Source organism: Centrocercus urophasianus, unplaced genomic scaffold (assembly GCF_019232065.1).
Source record: "Centrocercus urophasianus isolate 14NV4802_14NV808 unplaced genomic scaffold, USGS_Curo_1.0 seq_29, whole genome shotgun sequence".
NCBI lineage: Eukaryota > Metazoa > Chordata > Aves > Galliformes > Phasianidae > Centrocercus > Centrocercus urophasianus.
This window is the reverse complement of record NW_024884855.1, coordinates 7,293,862-7,315,214: the sequence shown is the minus strand read 5'-3', so window position 1 is coordinate 7,315,214 and position 21,353 is coordinate 7,293,862. Positions and strand designations below refer to the sequence as shown.

The following is a 21,353-nucleotide window of genomic DNA, read 5'->3' as shown; positions in this document are numbered from 1 at the left end:
GGAGCGGAGCGGGCGGTGGGGGAAGATGGAAGGAGCGTCCTTCGGAGCGGGCCGGGCCGGCGGCGCCGTCGATCCTTTGGATTTCCTTAAGCAGCCGCAAACCATCCTCCGGGCGACGGCTTGGGTAAGGCGGGGAGGGCAGCGTGCGGTGGCCGGGCGCGGAGCAGCGCCCGTTGCAGCGTGCGGTGCCCGTGCGGTCTGCAGTGCCCGGGTATTGTGCGTGCGGTGCGCGGTGTGCGGTGCCGTGCAGCCTGCAGGCACCGTGCAACGGGCAGCGCTTTGGCCCCTGGCTCCCGTGGGAAGTTGAGTGGGGACGGGCACGGTGCGGCGGGTGGCCGATGCCATAGCCCTGCAGTGGTTTTATCCCTGGTGCTTGAGCGTGAGAGAGCAGGGTGCAGCACAGAAGCAGAGGACATTTTCTTCCCATTCGTGCTCTCTGTGTGCATGTGTAAGAGAGATGAAATCTTACAGCCAGCCCTGCCCAGCTCCCCCTGTTCATCCAAATGGATGTTATGTTTGCTGGTCCTTTCCCATACGTGAGTTCTGCCTTGCAAGGGGGAACAAGAGGTGGGATCTGTGCTGCAGCCACTCAGTGAAGTCTTTGCCCATTGCTGCTCCATGAATAAGCAGCCAGAGAGCTGTGCTGCCAGGCTGCAGTGCTCGGCTCTCACCTGCTACAATCTAAAAGCGTGCATGGCTGGAGAGCTCTGCAATGCCCAAAGTCCCCGGCATGGAGTCTCAGCCCTGCTCCTGCAGGCTCTGGTTCTCAAAGCTGGGCCCTGGAGGCTCATCCTCACTCGTGCATGGAGGCCATGGCTGCTGGCTCTGTGTCACCTTCAGCAGTGCCACGTGCATGCAGCAAGGGAAGGAGAGGTGTTGAGGGAAGGGGCTGCCTGTGCAGCTGCCATCACACTGTGCAGGGGGACCCTGGGGTGCCTGAGCAGCATAACATGGGAGCATGCACTTATCTTCAAGCACATGAGCAGTTCCAGCGGCAATCACATGCCTAAAGTTCAACCACATGCTTAATTGTTTGGCTGGATTGGAGCCAGTGAACTTGCCAGGGCTTTGAAAAAGCCCTTTGCTCCATTACTGGAGGAGAGTGGAGTTTATGGATATGGAGCATCCAGATGTGGGGCAGGGTTCGTGAAGCTCCTGCTGGCAGGCATTTCCTAGAAGTATCATTTCAACCTGGAGTACTTGGTTGGGATCCAGTGGGATCCTCCACAAGGCAAATCATTGGCAACGTGTTGGTTTGGGCATGGTCAGATAAATCAGTGGCCAACAGGTGTTGAGTTGGGCTCCCTTTAGAAGATCTGCCAGCACCCAGCCAGAGAGCTCACCCTTCTAGGACTTATGGGCAACAGGAACAGCATATAGGAGATGAACTAAGAATTCCAGCTTAGAAGATATGTGTGTGCACTTGTTGCCTGTTCAGTAGAGAAGTCATTCATTTTGTAGGTTCTGGGTTCAGAAAACTGAACATGTATAACTACAGAACGGGTCAACTTTAAGCAGGTGGAGGGGCCCTTTGGCTTTCATGAACATGACGTGCACAGGCTTTGCAAAGTGAAGTCAGATTCAATAAGGCTTAGAAAGTACATGTTGAAGCCATGTGGATGCTTCCCTTGTCTCACTTCTGCTGGAAGATCTGTTGTGAACCCCTCTCCCTTGCAGATGCAGCACAGGGGCGTGGAGTCCCCATGCTGTGACCCAGCTGTGTGCCACTGGCTGCCCTTCAGCACAAGCAGGGATGTGGTCGGTGTGAGCTGGGTACTTGGGGCCAGTTTCCGTTCCACCTGGTGCATGGCTGCTGTTACTTCTTGCAAAGTGTGCCCAGGCTCTTTTTAGCTTTACTGCTCGTGCCAGATCAAACCCACAGCCTGTTTTAAGATGGAGAGCTTGGACGGAGGCGGCAGGCGATGCACTACAAAGCAGTATCTGTTTAAGATCTTGCTGCCTTTCTGTTCCAACTGAAGCTTCCCTTTGCCAGGCTGGGGTGTGCAGCACAACCCCACAGCCACTGCAACGCTCCATTACTTGCTTCACAACCTCCACCTTTGCTTTGCATAGCCACAGCAGAGCTTGTTCAGAACCCCTTGAGCTGGGTGTAGGTGTGGGGGCATTTTTTTTTAAAATGTGATTCCCCTTCCTATTGCTTGTTGTCACATCTTTTTAAGCATGTTTAACGCGTGTTGTAGGAGCAAACCTTGGAGGCTTAATCCTTGCTGCCATTACAGAATCACAGAATGGTTGGGTTGGAAAGGACCATAAAGCCACCCCAGCCTTCTTTTCTCCAAGCTGAACACCCCCAGCTCCTGCAAGCTGTCCTCACAGCAGAGGTGCTCCAGTCCTCTAAGCATCCCCGTGCCCTCTGCTGGCTCTGCTCCAACAGCCCCACTTTTTGCCCCAACCCAAGTGCATTACTTCACACTGGGCCTTGTTGTACCTCATTCAGTTCTTGTGAGCTCACGTTTCAAACCAGTCCAGGTCCATCTGGATAGTGTTTCTTTTGGAGGAGGGAGCTGCCTTGGTGGCCCTTTGAGATTTGCTGGTTCAAATGAGATGTGAGCAGTGGAGACCCTCGCTTTAGGCAGCCAGTCAACCCACTGGTTGCTGCCTGCTGATGGGGTTTCACAACCTGTCATTGCCAAGCAGGATGCAGCTCCATTCTGCAGCTCCAGCGGTTGCTTTGGGGCTGTGGGTTCAGCTCTGGTGCTTACAAACATCTGAGGGACCTGTGGGTGAATGGTGACTTTGGGTTAGAAATTCCCAAATGTAAGTTTTGGTGAAAGGGGATTCCTGGTCCTACCTCATACTGTGACCTCTCCATACCTTGCAATTCTGAATATCTGAAAGGAAAAAAAAACCTATCCTGGTATAAGCTGTGAAACCAAAAGCTGGAAAGAACCACTTAACAGTTCCTCATTCATCTCTTCCCCCTGTGTCTGATGCAGTTTGTCAGAAGAAGATGTGATCACTCTTGTGGTTTCCTTTTTGGGCATTTTTTGCACAACAAAACAAAGTTGGTGCTCACCAAGGCCTGCCTGCAGAACTATGAGCTCCCCTCTCTGTCGTGCCACGGCTGTACGTGCTTCTAAGCAGCCATGCAGCTTTTAAGGGGAACTGTTTGCTTAATGCACCTTTAGATTTGACTTTTAAAAGCAGTTATGGTAAATATGCTATTAAAGTGAATGTTTTTAGTAATTGGTATGAATTTCAATAGCAGCAACACTAAAAGCCTTTTTCCTTGACATGTCAGCTTTCAACCCAAGAGCCTCAGCATGTGTGCTTTGGGGTTTCTTCTGCCATGCTGGATCTCTGCAAGTTTCCTACAGCTTCAAGGGCTTCAGCATTTCCTTACAGTGACTTTGGTGTGACTCAGAGTTGCTCCACTGACCCAGGGTGTGTGCCATGGTACAGCGCTGTCCTGCCCTGCCCTGCCTAGAGCCTTTCTGGTTTCCTAAAGCTGAATGGGAGTGCAGTGCATCACCTGTTGGCTGGGAGCTGTTCCTGTACAGTGTTAGCTCATTGAGCCCAGCATTTTGCCTTTAAGAGCATAACCTTTATTAGAGGATGGACCAACAGCAGCCAAAACTGATTGCCTAGCCATGGGCGTAGCAAGTAGAAATCCCCATAACCTTTGATATGAGGTAGTGAATTTATAGGACCAGAGAATGCTTTGGCTCAGATCCGGGAGAAGTCTTTATGTGCTGGCTTTTCACTGAGCTGTGTATTAGTCCATAATATGGTAAATCGTTATCTTTCAGTGAGATACGTGTGCTTTGCTGGGGGATGAGTTAGGTAAGAACTGGGATGGATGTGTTATGGGTAGGAGATTCGTTCTTGGAGTGGGCAGTGGGCCCTTTCTGCCTTCTTTCAGGTTTGTTTGGTTTCTTTGGGAGGGTGAAAGGTGCTGCTGCCTGCTGTGTGCTCATTGTATAGGCTGTTTGTTTTTAGCAGGAAAAAAAAAAGAACGGCTTAGGAGCAGAGCAGCCAAACTGCAGCAGGAGAGCAAGGGGTGGCCACTGCGCTGCACCCTGGGCACGGGAGGGAACCAGGCAGTGTCCCTCCTGCCTTCCTGAGGAAACTCAGTCCTGGCTGCAGGGTCGTCCCCAGCATGGAGGGCTTGTGGCTCTCAGAGAGGGGCTGCATGGCTGGGCTGTGCCTCAGGAGCTTGTGGCAATGCTCAGAGTCAGTGCTGTGATCTTGGCTGCCCTGGGCTTTGTCTAGCACTGGCTGCTTTCAGTAAGGTCACCAGATTTCCGTCTTAATTTTCCTTTTCCGTGGGCTGTAGATATTAAAGGCTGACCTTTAGCTTTACATTTTTGTTAATGAAATTATACAGAAGTTTCACCACATCTGAGCTTAAAATGCAGCTGAATTTCCGTTTTCCTGTCATCACTGATTTCAAACGCTGTCAGTTTGATGCGTGCTCAGATTGTGCCACTAGACCAGGAACTTTGAATGGATGCTGTGTTTCAACCAACATCTTTTGCCGCATTAGAAAAGGTAATTCAGTACAAAGCAGTCATGTGGTCATCAACATGCATCCTTCACAGTCTGATTAGCCCGTTAGACATGTCCATAACCTTATTAGGGTTGGCATCACGCTATCCGGTTCTGTGCCAGAAACTGCATCAGGTCTTTCCTTTGTGGTCACATCCTCAGTCCTCATGGGAGATGTGGCGGTGCTTAGGTTGGTTGTTGGCCTTCACGTACCCCAGTAAATTATGCAGCTGCGTGCAGAAAACTTTGCTGTTACTGACAGCTATAAGGATGAAATGGGGAGGACAGGGGCCTAGATTCCCCCAGAATTTGAGCTTGGAAGGTGTGAAGCACTGGGGTGCAGCCCAGATCCAAGCAGGGTGTCCTTGTGGTACAGGGCAGCTCCAGCCCAGGGCCCAGTGGGGGCTAAAATGCCCAGTGCTGGGCAGGATGTGGCCTGTGTGTGTCTGACCTCAGTAATTTTTCCTTCTTGTTTGCTGCCCATCCTCACTCAGGGATGGTTCAAGGAGCAGAGGGGGCTGGAGAAGGCAGCATCTGACGAGCTCGCCCTGATGTTGGTGCTGGCTCTGTCCATCTGGGTTGTGCCTATCACCATTGACTGAGAGCTACTGCAGAGCAAATTAGGGGTAGATCATTCTTCTCCATGCGTCAAATTTCCTCAATGTTAACGTTAGCAGTTGCTTGTGTGTGTAATCAAAGCAAGGTTCTGCAGTCTCCTACAAACCCACACCTTCTGGCAGTGTTTTTTCATAGGCCCCCGATTGAAGCACAGTGCATCGACACTGGAAACATCTCACCTTAAAATGGCTGACAGCTCACACACTGGTGCTTTCAGTTCATGCTCTCGCGTTTCTTGCTTTTTGTTTTCTTTGTGATGACTGTGCTTAGATTGTCAGAACTCCATATGCACATTTCAGGTGCCTGGGTGACAGAAGGCTGAAAGCAGTGTGGATAGAATACCTGCAGGTCTGGGGTCTGGCAGACTGATGCTGCAGGAAGGAATGTAAATCTGCAAAGTGTGATGGCAGACCCAAGCCAGGGCAGCCTGGCCAGCCATCCATATCCAGATGGCAAAAACCTGGTGTGAGCAAGCTCTGTGGCAGGCTGCTCCTTCTCTTTAGAAGAAAGTAGGTGTCATTCAGCAGTGTGCTGCCCACCAACTGGGTGCTGTTACCTGTCTGTCCCAAAGCCCCTGGGGTGCACCACTGGAGCACTGGTCATAGGGCGATGCTCAAAGCCCTCTGGTTTCAGCTGTGTAGCAGTTGTTTTCCAGAGTCATGGTCTGTACTCAAACGCCATCATAGGTTGCTGTACTCACACCCCTTTGACCTGTGCTACAGAAGAGCTTTGCTGCCTGACAGTGTCCCCTCTTGCTCAGGGATACTGGACAGCTCTGCATTTGCACAGGCAGCTCATCTGTGTTGCAGTGTGTACAGCTCTTCTTGCATCCTCCTAACCAGAGTGCTTCTCCAGCCACTTGTGGAGAATCTGACCTTGCATTTTCTCTCTCAGGTCTCTGATGAACTGGTTGAGAGCTTGAGCAAGCAAGGGCTGTGGAGGTAGTTAGGGACTGGCACTTGTTTTTCATGAACTTAAAAAAGTCCTGTGGGTTTTACTTTTCCCCCATCTACATCCCTTTCCTTAACTTTCTTTTAACCTACACATAGCAAAACAACACCAAGTCTATTCTCATTAAAATGAGAATTACCAGCAGCAGTTGTTGTTTTGTTTTTTAAGAAAATTAATATCAATCATGAGGAGAGGGAGAGAAAAAACATGGAAAGACTTGTTCTCACTGACAAGCTTGTTTTGACAGGCGTCCTTCAGTCAGCATGATGATTTTGTACCTCCATCCAACACATGCACTCACTCTTGCTGGGCTGTGCATCCGATGGCTGTCTCACCTCTCAGCCCCTTTCTGCGGGATGCCCCAGCTGCAAGACAGGTGCAATTCTCTGCACTGAACAGAGCAAAACTCACTGGAAGTTAAAGCTAAGCAGTAGGATATCTGCAAGTACCATCTCTGGTGATGTTTGCATTGGTCCCAGGTGTGTGCATTACGGGCACCTTTTGGCTTTTGTGCTCCTCCATGATTGCTCTCTGGGCATTCTCCTTTCACAGACCTGGGTATCCGATCCTGCCTTCCAGCCATGATCCTTTTGATGTGCTCTGCTCAGCATAGGTTTTGCTTTCCCCCAGGAGCAGCACCAACTCTGTGGGCAACCATGGTACTGCATCACCCAGGCAGGCTGTGAGCACAGGAGGCATCTGAAAGCACCAAGAAATAAGGCAGGTTGCTAATCCTGGGAGGGTTTAGTAAAAACACTTATCTGAGAAGCTAAGTGCAAGTTCACTGGCCTGCCAGAGAAATAATCCAGTGGAATCAGAGGTTCTCAATTATTCATGTTTTCCAGAATCACATTATTTATTCCAGGGGCTGTTTTATAAATGCTGCTGCTATTTCTGATAGTAAATAACAATTTTGCATTATTTATGAACAGATTTTTACAACTGCTGATATTACAGCTGCTGCCAAAGCTCTGGGAAAATTATTATTGCTGTTTGTTGTTGCTTGTTGCTTCCTTCTTACAATGCAGCCCTGTTGTTCTTTACATGATGATGCGGCCGTCACGGTGAGACGAGAAGCTGGGTGTGAATGCAGGCAGTGACTCACGTTAGCAGTGAGCTTGTGGTGGTGCTTGGGGCTGAGAGGAGTGGGGAAAGAACCCCAGGCCTTGGTTAAATTTGAAGATGAGGGATGCTGGGAAGGAAAGCAGGATGTCTGGGTAGCACAGAGATGCCTGCTCAATTGACAGGCAGGTCCTAGAGTATCTCCATCATCCAACATGGCCCAGCAGTGGGCTAACTTGAAATGCAAGTGCAAGAGGAGTGAGCTCCTATCTGACAGTTTAAAGATGATCTCTGTCCTTGGATGGGTTTGTGCTCATGGGTTTGTGGAACTGGAAGTGAGCAGGGGCAGGTATCTGCTTGCACTCCTAAGGCAGGATGTTCTCTAGGGACTGTTAGCACTGCTTCTGCTCATCATTTATTTCAGATGATGCCCCACAGAGAAAGAAAATACCCTGCACCTATCTGTCATGGTTGCACTCCTGAAGACATGCTTCTTTGTTGTTCCCTCCAATATGGAGGGGAGTTAGTGGAGAGGATCTAAGACAGGTTTGCTGATGAGACATTTGCATTTGCAAGTATGTTCGGTTGGAACTGCCTCTGTCCCAGCTTCAACCCAGCTGGGAAGAGTGTGGAGTTGAGGGAGAAGGGCTGTCCGTATGGAATACTGCAGGGTAGCCAGGATAGAGACACGTGGCCAGTGCTCGTGCTGTCACAGCATTACACTGCAGTGCTGGAAGCCTTCTGAATGTTCTGTTTGTTGTTGGTTCTGCTGCCCCTATGCATTAGGGAGCAAGGTGAAGTGTCAGCAGGCAGTTACTGCAAGAGCCATGGACTGCAGGTGGCTGTGAGCTGCTGCATCTGGCTGTCGCTCGTTTCGGTCTTGTGTCTCAGTACAGGGCTGTGACTGCAGAGAAAGCAGTGAGGAGCTGTGTGTGGTCTCTGCCTGGATACGTTGCCTCTGGATGCATCCTGGGAGCCAGCAGGGTAAGGAGGTATGCAGCGATCCTGTGGTGCTGGCAGCAAGTGACAAGATCAGAGATGCACAGTGTGGTGCAAGGGCATCCACAGGTCTTGCTACTCTAAGCCCAGCAATGGAAGCAGCAGCACAGTGCTTCCCAGGTTGCAAGAGTGAATGCAGCTGGTCCTGTGGCTTCTGCTTGCTGCTTTTGGTTTTGGAGAGGAATAAGGGATTTACCTAGGCATGCAGCACTGTGAATGGCATTCGTGGACACAGCCACATGACCCAGCTATGACCCAGCTCCCTTTCTGCAGCCAGGATGTGAGGCAAAGCCCTGGGGAGCTGGAGTTGAAGCTACTGTGGAGCAGCTGCTTCTCTCCATTGCTGTGTGCTGGGGGGCTGGGAAGCTACTCTTAGCTCTGCTGTGGGTCCCAGCAGTCAGCAGCAGGAATGGGGCAGCCACCAGTGAGCTCCTTCTCTACTGTCCTTTGCAGGGCTGGAACTGGGTCACTGCATAACAGATGCAGGCACTGTATCCTTCAGCCTCTGCTATGGGGTTGAATTGGCCAATGTTTGCATGGCAGCACAACCATAACTTCTTCCTCCTTCCCATGACACCCAGGTGAGCTGCTCCCCACGTCCCCAAGCACCCCATCCACCCTTCAGTGTGCATTCAGCATCTCCATTGTCTGTAGCTTCATTTCTCTCTGCTCTGCAATTACACAAGGGGGTTCATTGAGTGCGGTCTGATGGTGCAAAGCAGCACAAGCAGAAAGACTGTTCAGAGACCTGACCAATCTGTTTAGTTTCCCTTCCGCTCCTTCCCCATCTCTTAAAACACACCGCAAGCCAGACCATTGAAAACAAGCAGGCTCACAGCATCTGGAGCCCTAGATGCCATCCGCCAGCCCATCGCATAGAACCACCAGCCAGCTGAGTGTGGGGATCTATCTAGCAAATGCCGTGTTGCTGTAGAGCCTCACAGGACTGAATCCAATTATTTTGCTGTTGGAAAACAGAGTTAAATGTAAGCAGCTGCAAGTTGTGTTTTCTCCTTCCTTTTGCAGATCTTTTCCATCGTGGTGTTCGGCTCCATTGTGAACGAGTGCTATGTGAACAAGGATGGCACAGACCCTGAGCTACATTGCATCTTCAATGAGAATGAGAGTGCCTGCAGCTATGGCATTGCCATTGGCATTATTGCCTTCTTCGGATGCATCTTCTTCCTTGTTGTGGACCTCCAGTTCCAGCAGATCAGTAGCGTGAAGGACCGCAAACGAGCTGTCCTGCTGGACCTGGGCTTTTCAGGTACAACTTTGGCTTTGCTAATGGACACTGTTTGTCATGGACACTGCTGGTTCCATGGGGTGTGCAGGGTCATTGCTGTGCCTGCAGCTCCATGCTTGAGTCCTGCTCTCTTCCCTCAGGCCATGGCACAACTCATGTCTTAGGGAGAAGGATGGGTTGTCTTGTTCAACAGTGAATCCAAAGGCAGCAGTGGGGAAGCCAATGTGTGGTAGTTTGAGGTCAGTGGGGTGTCCTGCTCACTGGTGTTGCTTCTGAAGCTGGGATCACTGGGGTCACTTGGGGAAGAAAAGCTTGGCAGTCACATTTTACTCTGTCACATCTCCTTTTCCTGCCTCTTAACAAGAGTCACTTCATCAGTTACATCTGGATCTGTTTTCACTTCGTGCACATATTTCTGCACAAAGCAGAAGTGTGCTTCTACAGCAAGAGCTAAGACACCATTGCCATCCCTCACTGCCTCCAGGGCTGGGGTTTGCTAGTAGCTCTGGATTTCCCAAGGACTCACGTGGATTTTCTGTGCTGTCCCAAGCCCTTGACTCAGCCGCATGAACAGGAGCTGATGGGCTGTGCTGTGCTGGGAGACACTGTCCTCTGCTTGGCTGCTCTGGGAGTTTTCTGGCTGAATTTGCAGCTGATGTTCTCAATTTCCAGGTTCTTGTGTTAGCATAGTCTGAAGGTGATTTATCCAGCACAAACACAGCTGATGACTCTGGTCCCAGATGAAAACATCCATCATCATCTGCCTATGCTTGGCTGTAGTTAAGAATGTCCTCTCCTTGCTGGAAAACTCATTTCCATGGTGCTAGAGCTTCAGTGCCCAGCCATTGTGAGCTGGTATTTACGGCCCTTTCTGTGGGGCTTGGGGCCTGCAGCTCTGCAATTCAAATGGGAGTGTCCACATCCATCTTCTGCCTGGATGTGTGTCTTGGTGTGAGGCTGTGATCCTTCCCTGATTTTCACCTTGTACCAGCTGCACTGTCCCTTGCCAGGCTTGTATGAAATGCGGCCATCTCTGCCTTGTTCCTCTGTTGTCCTTGTCATACAGTGTGCATAGTCATGGGGCTCTGCAGAAAGCTGCAGAAGATGGGCTTCTGCCTACAGGCATTGCTCTGCTCATGGGGACAGGCTCCAGTATTGCACCAGGGCTCTGTCCTGGTAAAATCCTCCCCATCCACAAATTTCAAATACAGTTGACCTGCCGGTGCTGACTTTATTACTGGGACCAGGGGATGAGTGTGCTACTCTCGAGTGCCTTGTGTCACCTGCAAGGCTCCTTCCTCCTCCCTTGCTTCTTCCCCTCTGCATGCTTTTTGGTAGGAAACGGTCAGACCACTTCCATGTTGCAAAGCAAACCACTTACAGGCGAGTTGTGCTGCTGGGAGGGATGTGTGAGTGGCAGCATGCTTCTTACTCAGCTGGGTGCCAGTGTCTGCCAGTGACCTTCCCCTGCTGCTTGTGCAGGCTTGAGTCGAGGGTCTCGTCATGGGACATGGGTATGGAGGGGACTTCCAGCTCTTTGGCTTCAGACCCTGTTTTTGCACTGTGTATCCTGCTTCATACCTTAATCAAACTCTTTCTTGAAACTCTCATTTGCTGATTGAGAGCCTCGCTGCATGTCTCCTCACACCAGATGGACTCTCTGTTCCCTTCCACATGCCTGCAGTTTGTACCTCAGCTTGTATTTGTCTCTCTTGATCATGGGTGGCCAGAGCTGTGCATGTGGAGCTGTTATTAGTGCCCTTGGTGTGCAAAACACCCTTCTGCTGCAAGTTTTCACATTTCAATGGGAGATCTCAGGGTGGGTTCATGCCTACTGCATCTTATTCTATTCCTATTTCTCTGCCTTCATTTTTCTAAAATTATAGCTGCCCCAAACCTTCTGTACTACTGTAGCCCATACGCCCGCTCGTGCAGAAACTCCAGGCAGTTGGTTGATTCCAGAAGCAGATCTTGCAGCACAGATCAAATTCAGGGTTTTGCTGGCATGTGACCCCAAGCAGCCTGGGGCTTGCAGCCCATGGGCTCTGTGTCCTCAGAGCCAACCTGTACATATGTGATAGAGTGCAAACTGCAAGTTATTTGCATTGACTGCCTCTGTGTTAATCTCTAGGAACTTTATCTGTGGGACTTCTACACTGCACCCTTCCTCTTCTTTTCCTCCTTGGCTCTTGATTTCCTCCTGCTTGTGACTGTTTCATCCTTTTTCTCTGCATGTGATCTCTGCATTACTATATGCTTTAATATAAAAGCTGAAAATGCATTTGGGAAATAAGAGGATGAGGAGCATCAAGTAGGAAGTGGGTGAGGTGAGAGAGAAGAAGGTCACTTCTGTCCCTGTGCCTGGATTCCCCCAGTGCGTGGTGCTGGCTGCACGGAAGCAGAAGTGGCAGCTGCTGCCTATGAAGGTCATGGGAGGAGGTGGTCTAATTGCTAACCCACAGCTTCCTTTCACTTGAAGGAGGGAGGATCAGTGGTGGGTGAGAGGGCTTATACTGACAGCTTGCTGCTCCCACCCCAGCTGTACAAGGAGCATTAGCTGCCTGCAGTACAAAGGTTGTCCCCACAGTGGGCTGCCCCACGGGGCACTGAGGGCTCTGCCTCTTGCAGCCCCTGAGTCCACAGGTAGATAATGCTGGGTGCAAGCAGGACAACCACAGTGCTATGTCAGTGGCACTTGCAACTTCATCCTCCATCTGCTCTTACAGCTGCTCCTGTAGATGTGCGTTGCTTGGAACCAGGCTGTAATTACGACTGTAATGTATATTTCCTGGTGTTTGCATTCTGTTGTCTGCAATCCTAAAACTATAATTAACAGCTATTCCTGGTATTTTCCTTCTCTCTGGTATGCTGGAGGGTGCAGAGCTGTGTGTGTTTCCGCCAGGAGTCAGGAGCGGTGCTTGTGGCCGCAGTAACCCACTGTCAGAACAGCCCCCTCCTCAGGGTCTTGAAATCCATGAATATCAACCCACACCTCCCAAATACCCATTTCCACTTGGTCCTGGAAATATACTGAAGCTATGAGATGGTACCCAGCTGGCACCAGGGCAGCCTGGACCCTGGGATGTGCAGGTGAGAGGAGGCAGCAGTGATCCCAGGCATGAGTCAGTGTTGGGCATAGAGTCTCATCGCACAGGAGTGCTAACAGAGGGTGAACATGATCACAAATGGAAACGGGTGCTGGTACAGAACAAAAATAGTTCCTCCTAGAGCTCACTGGGAAGCCTGATCTCACACACAGGCATGTGTCAGCTTTTCAAGTGGCATAAACACCGCCTGGTACTTCTGGAGGTGCTCTGAATACCTGACACTGTCTTGTCCACTGGCAGCAATACTGCATTTCCCCTTTCCCAGGACCTGCAGAGAACCAGTTTTCTTCCCAGAAACTCAGCAGAGCTGTCCTGATGTCAGGAGGACAGAGGCTTGTGTGCATCGTGAAACCTCAATGAGGTGCACGTGGGCAGCAGCAGGAGCAACACCATTCAGTTATTTCCCACTGAAGGTCTCAGACCCCAGCAATCAGCACTGGGCAGGTCAGCAGCTCCAGTATCTGTGTTGCAGAGGAAGTTGTTAGCTGCAATACCCAGCACAGCCGGTGCACGGGCAGAGATGTGCATGATGTCATTTTAAGTCCTGAAAACCCTTGGAAGATACCGCTGACACACTGACAGATGGAGCTTAGAGCACTGGGCGGTGGGGAGTCCCTGTGTCATGGCTGTGCCACAGCATCAGCTTTGTGACACTGAGATTCTTGCAAACAATTCCACTCCCTGTAAACCAGTGATGAAGCCTAATCCTGCTGGAGAACCCCACTGTCCCTTTGTGGATGGCCCCAGAGGAAGGATGCCCCTGAGCATGCACAACAATGCTGTGAGTTAACCTGCTATGAGTTGCTCTTGCATTTCATCTCTGGTCTTTCATCTTCCCAATACTGCTGTGTCCAAAATGTGTGGATTTGAAGCGAGAAACTTCTTCCTGAATTTTGCTCTGTGAGCATGGGAGGTCTCATTTACCACTGAGGACAAGTGGATCATCCTGACGGTGAAGATGGATATACAGAGGTGGCTTTGGTAGCAGGCATTAGCCATCTTATGCAAAAAAAAAAAAAAAAAAGCTGTTTTGTTAGTCTGAGATTTGGAAGAGGAAGGTAGGGGTGATCCTAGCTGGAGGGTGTGTTGCTGTAAGAGCAGATCAAGGGCCTGATTTGGCTAAGTTGTCCAAAGTATCTTCCCCAGGTCCAGTTGTGTAAGAAAAGGAAACAAGGAGCGTGTTTTCCAAAATTGCAGCTAGGCACAAATTCTAAACTAAAGGCAAGAAGCCTTATAAATCTTGCACAGTGTTTGGACGTGAGCATGCATCTTTTATTGTACTTTAGAGCTGGTAAGATAAAGAGGGGAAAAAAGGAAGCTGCTTTCCTCTCCCTGTGGCCAGACTGTGCTATGCCCACGGGCTGGCAGTGTGGCTGCTTGCTCTGATGTGCTGATAATCCCTGGGAAGAGGCTTGTAGCTCAGCATCCTGCTGCTGGGCCTGGATCTCTGTGTGCACGTTGGCAAATGCAGGGAGCTTTGTGCTGGGGATGCTTAGAAAGCTGGAGGCCCTTAAAACAGCATCATGGAAGGCTCCAGGTTATGCAACTTCTTTTCACAGCGCTGTAAAGTGTTACTGCTTATTACTGCTTGTTACAGTGTGTGCTTGTGGGTAGCTTTGTGTCTGTTCTAAGCTTCCTGACATCAGGCAATGCTGTTGGTTGGTGATTGAATTAGAGGAGCTGCAGCCCTATCTTGATAAGCCAGCCTTGGTTCCAGTAAGAAATAATCATTGGAGCATTTTCACTTGATCCCTGAAGCGCAGTGAGGCTGGGAGCAGGCACACAGCCCCCTCCACCTGCTGAGCAGCTGTGCAGTGCCCAGCCCTAAGGTTCTGAAAGCCACAGGTTTCCAGGAAACAAAAGGTGAGCAGCACAGCAGGGTGCTGGGGAGTGGGCTGGCAGCATCTTGGTGCCTGTGAGCAGGCTGCAGTCCCACCGAGTGCAAGAAGGCTGTGTCTAGAGGTTGTGCTGTCCCTGCAAAGCTGAAGATGAAGGTAAGATTTAGGTGACTAAACTAAAGATTTAGGTGGCTAAACTGAAGATAGACAACAGACAAGATAATGCTACAAGTTCCTCCAGTTCAATTTTTTCAGCAATTGTAAATTCACCTCTTTCAAAATAGCTCTGTTTGGGTCATGGCAGAGGTTAAGGCACCCAGGACCTCTATTGCTGTTTGAATGTCTTGGTGGCAGTGTTTGTGCATCAACACCCAGGTCTCTGGGGTTCTTGGAGCAGAGGAAGTGATGGCAGTATCAGCACTGACTGACTCTGTTCTCCTCCAGGTTTCTTGTCCTTCCTTTGGTTTGTAGCCTTCTGCTTCCTAGCAAACCAGTGGCAGCGGACAACAATGAGCAAAGGGGCTTCGCAAGGAGCAGATGCTGCCCGGGCATCAATTGCCTTCTCCTTCTTCTCCATCATCGTCTGGGTGAGTTCAGCTTCTGGACTTTTCAAGGGCCCTACCTGTGAGACCTGCAGCTTTTTATGCAGGGTTACAGCTATTGCACCCAGGGCGTTATGGTACAAGTGCTGCCTGCCACTGTCATGGCGAGGGTCCAAGCACCTCATGGGGCAGATCCTTATCCCCAGAGCTGGGCTTTATCCACAGGGCACAGATTTAATTACAGAAGAAACTACCCAACTCAGCTAGGCTGGGGAGAGGAGAAATGAAACCTACTATGGGCTCAGCACTGAGCTGAAGGAGGAATCTGGGGCACAGTTTGGGGAAGTGAAGCCTGGTGAGCGGTGAAGGGCTGTACTGAAGAAACCTGCAGTTCGTCCTTCTCCCTATGCAGGGAGCTGAAACTGTGGTTGCTTACCCAGGAAGCCCCAGCTCCAGTCCCCTCTCCCTGGGAACTTCCAAACTTCTCCTGCAGCTAGCAAGTTGCATTTCCATCAAAAACATGTTGCTGCCCACATGCTGCCCTCATTTCAGACCCCAGGGAGGAGTTTGGTTTGAAGCAAGTGAGTCCCCAGGAGTACACCATGATGAGCCTGTCCCATAGGGTGTGGGGGATTTTGACAGCCCCTAGGGGAAACCAGACTGTCTGCTCTGCTGCTTTCCTCAGGAGAGGTGCAAAATGCTGCAGCGAATATATAAGGTCCATTGCAGACAGTTGCTGCCAGGGCAATAGTGTTGGGCCAGAGGAAATATCAAAGGGCCATAAGTGTACAGCAGGGGAGCACCCATTGCCCTTGGGGCTTACAGGGGGGGCTAAGGCCGTGCCATCTTGGTGTCTGTGGGCAGGTTTTCTTTATCCTGAGTCTGTCATTTAAAAATTAATCGAATTGTTAATGAAACCTCTTGAAATAAAGGTGAGTGCAGGTCTCTCACAGCTCTGCTGCTTCCATTTTCCACAATTTGTGACCTGAATACTTGCAACCTGGAAAAGGGTGAAGGAGTCTCTGCAGGACTGACCTATTTCACTGGCCTGGGACAGTTTCCACTCATTGCAGTGGTTGGTTTGATGGTGCCACTTCCTTGATGACAATGGGAACCTGATCTGAACACAGTGTGGGCTTTGGTTTTGCATGGGGAGAACTCGTAGGTCTCAATGGAAGGTTTTGCTTTGCAGCATGAATATGAACAGTGTTAGGAGGCTGAAGGGCAAGCATCTCTGTGAGGCCTCTTCTGTGATTTGGGAGGCACGGAGAGGGGGAAAGGATGGCAGAGGGAAGCACAGAGTGCTGATGCAAGGTGGTGCGGTGTGGCACAGCAGTGCACGGTGGTGCAGCACCGGTATGCCCTGCACACCTGGCTCCTCCTGGGCCAGTGGTTTCTATGGCTGCGGAGGAGCAGGAGGCAGCAGTCACCCACGGTGCTTGGCTCTCCCCCCAAATCTCTTCGTCCCTTGCAGGTCGCACTGGCACTGAAGGCCCTGCAGCGGTACCGCCTGGGCACCGACATGTCGCTCTTTGCCACCGACCAGTTTGCCACCGACCCCAATGCTGCGTATCCCGGGTACCCCACTGGCAGTGGCATTGAGAGCACAGAGACCTACCAGAGTCCCCCGTTCACCGAGACCTCGGACGCCAACCCGAAAGGTTACCAAGTGCCAGCATACTGAGGGAGGAGGGCGTGCGGCCGTGTACAAATAGACCGAGTCCTATGGTGCAGTACAGTTAACCGGTTGATTGCAAATGTATTCAGTACCATTTCCTTAATGTGGCAAGTCAGTGCTGGGTTCCTTACTATTAGCTAGTTGTGCAGTGAATTCTGTACAGTGGTATTGGTTCTTGTCTTACCTGTCCAAGGGTTTTATAAAAGCAGTGTTCCCTCTAAGTCGGAAGAAAGAAGGTCGCTACTCCATGTGGCGGAAGAAAAGTCAGTACCTTCTTCGAGGCTTGTTTTAGCACCACTGGGCACTAGGTGCCACAGAGTGCCTGGGAAAGCCAAAAATACTTTTTCCTGCTAGAAAACAAGGTAGCTGATGAGTTGTTCATCTCGTTCTTCCAGAGCTAACATAGATGTGGCCTCATTGCGGTGAGGGGGGCTGCAGCTGGGGCGGTTGGTCCTGGCCTAGTCCCACTCCTGGTAGAGCTTTCATGTACAGCACAGAGAGGCCATGGAAAGTGCCAAATTTACAAAGAAACCAGTGGTGTCTGTGTTACTTTTATTTGTATATATTTATTGTACAAAAAACCACGACCAAATGGGTGTTTCAAACATAGTTCAGGGTGCGGGGGGACATGGGGGCACAGAAGTCTGGGTTTTATCTTGAATATCCAAATAGCTTCTGTGCTTCCATGTGGTTTTGGTTGAGGATACAGAAAGTTGTGTTTGAAACTTGCTTTGGAAAAGAATTTAGCAATAGTTGTCTGCTAATTAGAAATAGGCTTTTATCAGTGGAAAATATGGCGTGTTACAGTTCCACTTCATTGTGGGGTTGTTGAAGTTTGCCAATTTCCGAACAGTTCTGATTGGCAACACTGAACTCTTGCTCACCCTCAGACCCAGAGCTGCCAACACAAAAGGTGTGGGTGCCTCAGTGACTCAAATTCTAAGTCAATTAGGAAGCAGATTGTAACTTGTGTTTTTCTACTGGGAGCAGCCACCATCTGTCGTAATTGCAGCAAAATCCTCAGGTGTAAATGTGTGTGTTGCACTGCAGTCCCTGGTGATGCAGAATTCAAAGCGAGGATCGAAAGGACTCGGTGGGCTTTGAAGTCTGTTGTGGGGGTGCATGTGGCACACGTTTGCCCATCGTGGGAGAATAGAGTGGATGATAAACGCCTGAGGACGAGGCTGTTTGGTTTCCAGCAGCAGAATTACAGCCTTGTTAATACCAAGTCAATCTGAAAAGTGCAGCAGATGCTCATCAGCGTCTGAAGTGCTGGGTGTGCAGTGGTTGTGAGCAGAGCTGGGTGCTGCTGAGGACAGAGCAGGGTGGCTGAGCAGTGGGTCTGTCTGTGGCAAAGTCCTCCCGGCCCCCCTCCTCACCTGGCTGCAGGGATCCTTCGCTGCACTGTTGTTGCTGGCAGAGCTGTGTGTTGCCTTCTGACCTCACAAGCAATAGATAAATGACTGCCCCAGCTGTTCTTGTAGCAAAAAAATCCAGCAGTTTTTTGTCATCGTCATTAGCACAGCTCATTTCTGCTGCTAAATAGCAAATAAATGCATTAATTAATGAGCAGCAAACCTCATCACAGGCAGTCGTTATCAGTGACAAAATGCATAACTTGAATACCCCACTATTCAGGTCAGATTAAAACTTGCATTTACGGTGAGCGTTGGCTTTCCTGGATCTGGATCTGCCTGGCAGCACCCAGTGCTGATGGAGCTGTGCGGGCATTTCCCAGCTCAGACACTTTTCCTGCAGAGCCCAACCCTCTGTGTGTGGTGACAAAGGGACCTGGCATCCCTTACAGCTTTTCCTTACAGTGACAACTCCACAGCATCTCCCCAGTACCTTTGCCATCCACTCTGAAGTGAACTTAGTATTAGGAAGCGCTCAGCCCCGCTGCCAGCATAGCTGCTCCCTGCAGCAACAGGAGGATGCTGCACTGCTGATGGAGGAGGCACCTGGAGCTGATGCAAGAAGCAAGAAAGGTGCCCTGGGGGCGTCTGCTATCAGCCTGTGCTGGTTGAGGTAGGTGAGCAGTGAGAAATTTGTGCACTGAGTGGGGACACCCAAACCCCAGTAGAGTATAAGCCTAAGTTTAATTCTCTAACCCTTGTGATTTTACTAGAGCCAGTCTTGATGAAAATAAAAGGGCAAAAGATTTTAATACAGGGTACAGTAGAACTGTAGCAATATTTTCCTTAGAGGGAACACTGAAATTTTAGCAGCACAAACAGTACTTGTGTTAATATTTTAGTAAAATTATAATCAATTTAAATGTTTAAATTGATTGTATGTGAGATAATGTTTGTTCGGTACATTGTATCTTTTCTAACTATATAACTGTTCCAGAGTTTCCTTGTAACCGTAAAGAACTAAAGTTCTGTCTGACTGCGAGAAGTGTCCTGGTCAGTGGTGTAAACGTGCTGAATATTACAACATCTGAATGTACGCACCCCAGGCCTACATTGCATTTCTTTTCTTTCCACCCCTCCCACCCGTGGCTGTGGGACATGGATGCACATCCCCACGCCGTCCCTGACCTGAGAGCAGCCACTACGGCATGGGGGCAGCAGCACAACTGTGACTTCGTCCCCAGGCCGGGCAGCGTCGTTCTTCTCAAGGTCAGCTTCTTCTTGCAGTCATTTCTCCCCAGAATGTGTTATTATGTTTAAATTCTGCTTGGCGCTGTGCGTGAGGACCTGGATGTGCTGCACTCAGCAGGAGAGGAAGGGGCTTTGGTGCCTGGGTTTCCTGGCAGGGGTGAGGCAGAGCAGGAGCTGCTCCATGGCCGTGGTCTGGCTACTGCCAGAGAAACCTCCCCCTGCTCCGGGTGCTGCTGGGGCAGCAGGAGCCAGCAGACATCCCTCAGTTGGTGCAGTTTTTGCAGGTCAGCACAGTCATTCCTCAGTCTACATCAGGGTGGGAAAAAATGTAAGGTGGCACTGCGACACCTAAGATACTCATGCCTTGGAAACAGCAGTCAGCCACCTTGAAAGAAAAACATTTCCTGGTTTGTTGGCGACTGTTGCTCAGCTCCTGTGTAATTCCTCATCCCCCAGGCTGGTAGCACAAGGCCCTGCTGAATTAAAACCTTAATTAAGGAAGCGTGAGACATCAGCCCTCTCCCTGGCCATGATGACTCATGCCTACCCCTTGCACAGCGTCCTGTTTCCAAGCACTTTGCAAGGCCCTGCAGTGCTCCCACTGTCTGCTCTGTGTTACCAGTGCTGTCTGTTAACTGTTACAGCATCTTCATGATGGGTCAGTCAGACTGTGTGTGCAGGTATGGGCTGTAACAGCAGAATTATTGGATCCCTGCAGTATCTCATTCGAGGTTCAGACTGTCTTGGCATCACTCTTACGTACTTCTTTCACCCACTCTTTTTCTCTCTGTAAGTTCACTGTGGTACAGTGGACAGTAGCTGCTTTCCTTGTAACCCTGCAGACCAGCCCTTACAGACATGCCAGCATTTTGCTGCAAATCCATGCCCTGCTGGCTGCTAGCCCCATGCTGCTCTCAGAAGCCATTGTAGAGTCCTCCAGAAATCTTGCAGCTGACCAGGCTGCCCTCAGCCTCACGTGCTGACAGCTCCTGTGTAGTGTCAGGGCTGAATTTCAGCATAAAGAGTAGACTATGAGCAAGCCTGTACCTTTTCTTCCTGGAGATTTATTCTACCAGATCCTTGTGCTCAGTGAGGCTCTGTTGGGACAACACAGGCATTTCTCAGCATTGAAATTAAACCACATTATGGGTAGTTTTGTTTGTTTGTTTGTTTTTGCATGAACTTATACTTTAAACCCATTAGAAAAGGATTTGAAATAAAGACATTAATTGGAAATTGCTCCTGGCATCGTAAGCTATTCCGAGCAAGGTAGAAGTTTTGTTTAACCAACACTCAGCAAAATCATCTTCCCAACAATGTGCTTCACCATCTCCTGCAGTTTAACCATGTCCATGAGCAGTTGGATTTCACTTGCTGTTTTGGTGAGGCACTTAGTAAGATGAGTTTCCCATTGGGCAATCTGCAGGTAGCAGCACAGCACTGCTGAGTTCATGCTACAACAGTGACAGCTCTGGCATCTCTGCTTTTTCCATCGGCTGCTCTTTACTGGGGGATATCAGTCCCCTTCCCTCTCCTCCACAGCACTGTCCCATTCCCCAAACTCACATCTACTGCCCTTCTGCAGCCATGAGAGCAGTTGAATAGAATTAAGCCAACTGCGATCATTGTCTATTCATTAGTAAAAGTGTAGAATCAATATTCCTCTTTCTAAAAGCTGTGTAATATTTGCAGACTTCCTTTCAGCCTTCTTTGTCTTCCTGGGGAGAGCAGACAAGTCGAATTCCACTCTGTTTTATCCATAATGCTACTCTAGATTGCATTTAGAAGCTGTGTGTCAACCTCTCACCACCCATGAGGCTCAGACATGGCCTTCGCTGTACCAACTTGAAACCCAAGTTCAGCTGCCTGTATTTTGTTGCAATATGCATTTAAACCTCAGATTCTTTATAAGTTTTAATAACAACCAGGTACCAAATGTGGTTTGCAAATTTAAGTTCTTTTGCAGATACCTCTGTATGAGCAGACCGCTTCCACGAGTTGCAGTTGTCACTAACCTTACGTGGATTGTAGTATAAAGTGGACTGTGTATGGAAATAAGTTAAAAATGTTTACAACTTTTGTATATATATACAAATATATATAAAAAAATATCTTTTGGGAGAGCAATCTGTGATGATGTATTTTCAGTGTCTGTGTACCAACTGCAACTTATTTTCAATAAAGAGTTTAAAATGAA

The 21,353-nt window shown here is 49.7% G+C and overlaps 1 protein-coding gene across 2 annotated transcripts; it reads left to right on the top strand.

The window, feature by feature from the left end:
- On the top strand, positions 1 to 21,353 carry SYNGR3 (synaptogyrin 3). Of its 2 annotated transcripts, none has more exons than XM_042827613.1 (4): positions 1 to 124; positions 9,166 to 9,406; positions 14,775 to 14,917; positions 16,347 to 21,353. In XM_042827613.1, exons 1-4 carry the CDS (start codon positions 26 to 28, stop codon positions 16,554 to 16,556), a joined length of 693 nt encoding a protein of 230 aa, XP_042683547.1. In that variant the 5' UTR covers positions 1 to 25; the 3' UTR covers positions 16,557 to 21,353. The 2 variants fall into 2 exon arrangements, with proteins under 2 accessions (XP_042683547.1, XP_042683549.1); XM_042827615.1 differs by lacking the exon at positions 1 to 124 and adding an exon at positions 7,962 to 8,132.

Excerpts from the sequence above, each read along its gene's own strand:
- SYNGR3 (XM_042827613.1), top strand. The coding sequence starts at position 26 with ATGGAAGGAGCGTCCTTCGGAGCGGGCCGGGCCGGCGGCGCCGTCGAT. Across the intron at positions 125-9,165 it reads TCCTCCGGGCGACGGCTTGG|ATCTTTTCCATCGTGGTGTT; the intron begins GTAAGGCGGGGA and ends TTCCTTTTGCAG. Across the intron at positions 9,407-14,774 it reads GCTGGACCTGGGCTTTTCAG|GTTTCTTGTCCTTCCTTTGG; the intron begins GTACAACTTTGG and ends GTTCTCCTCCAG.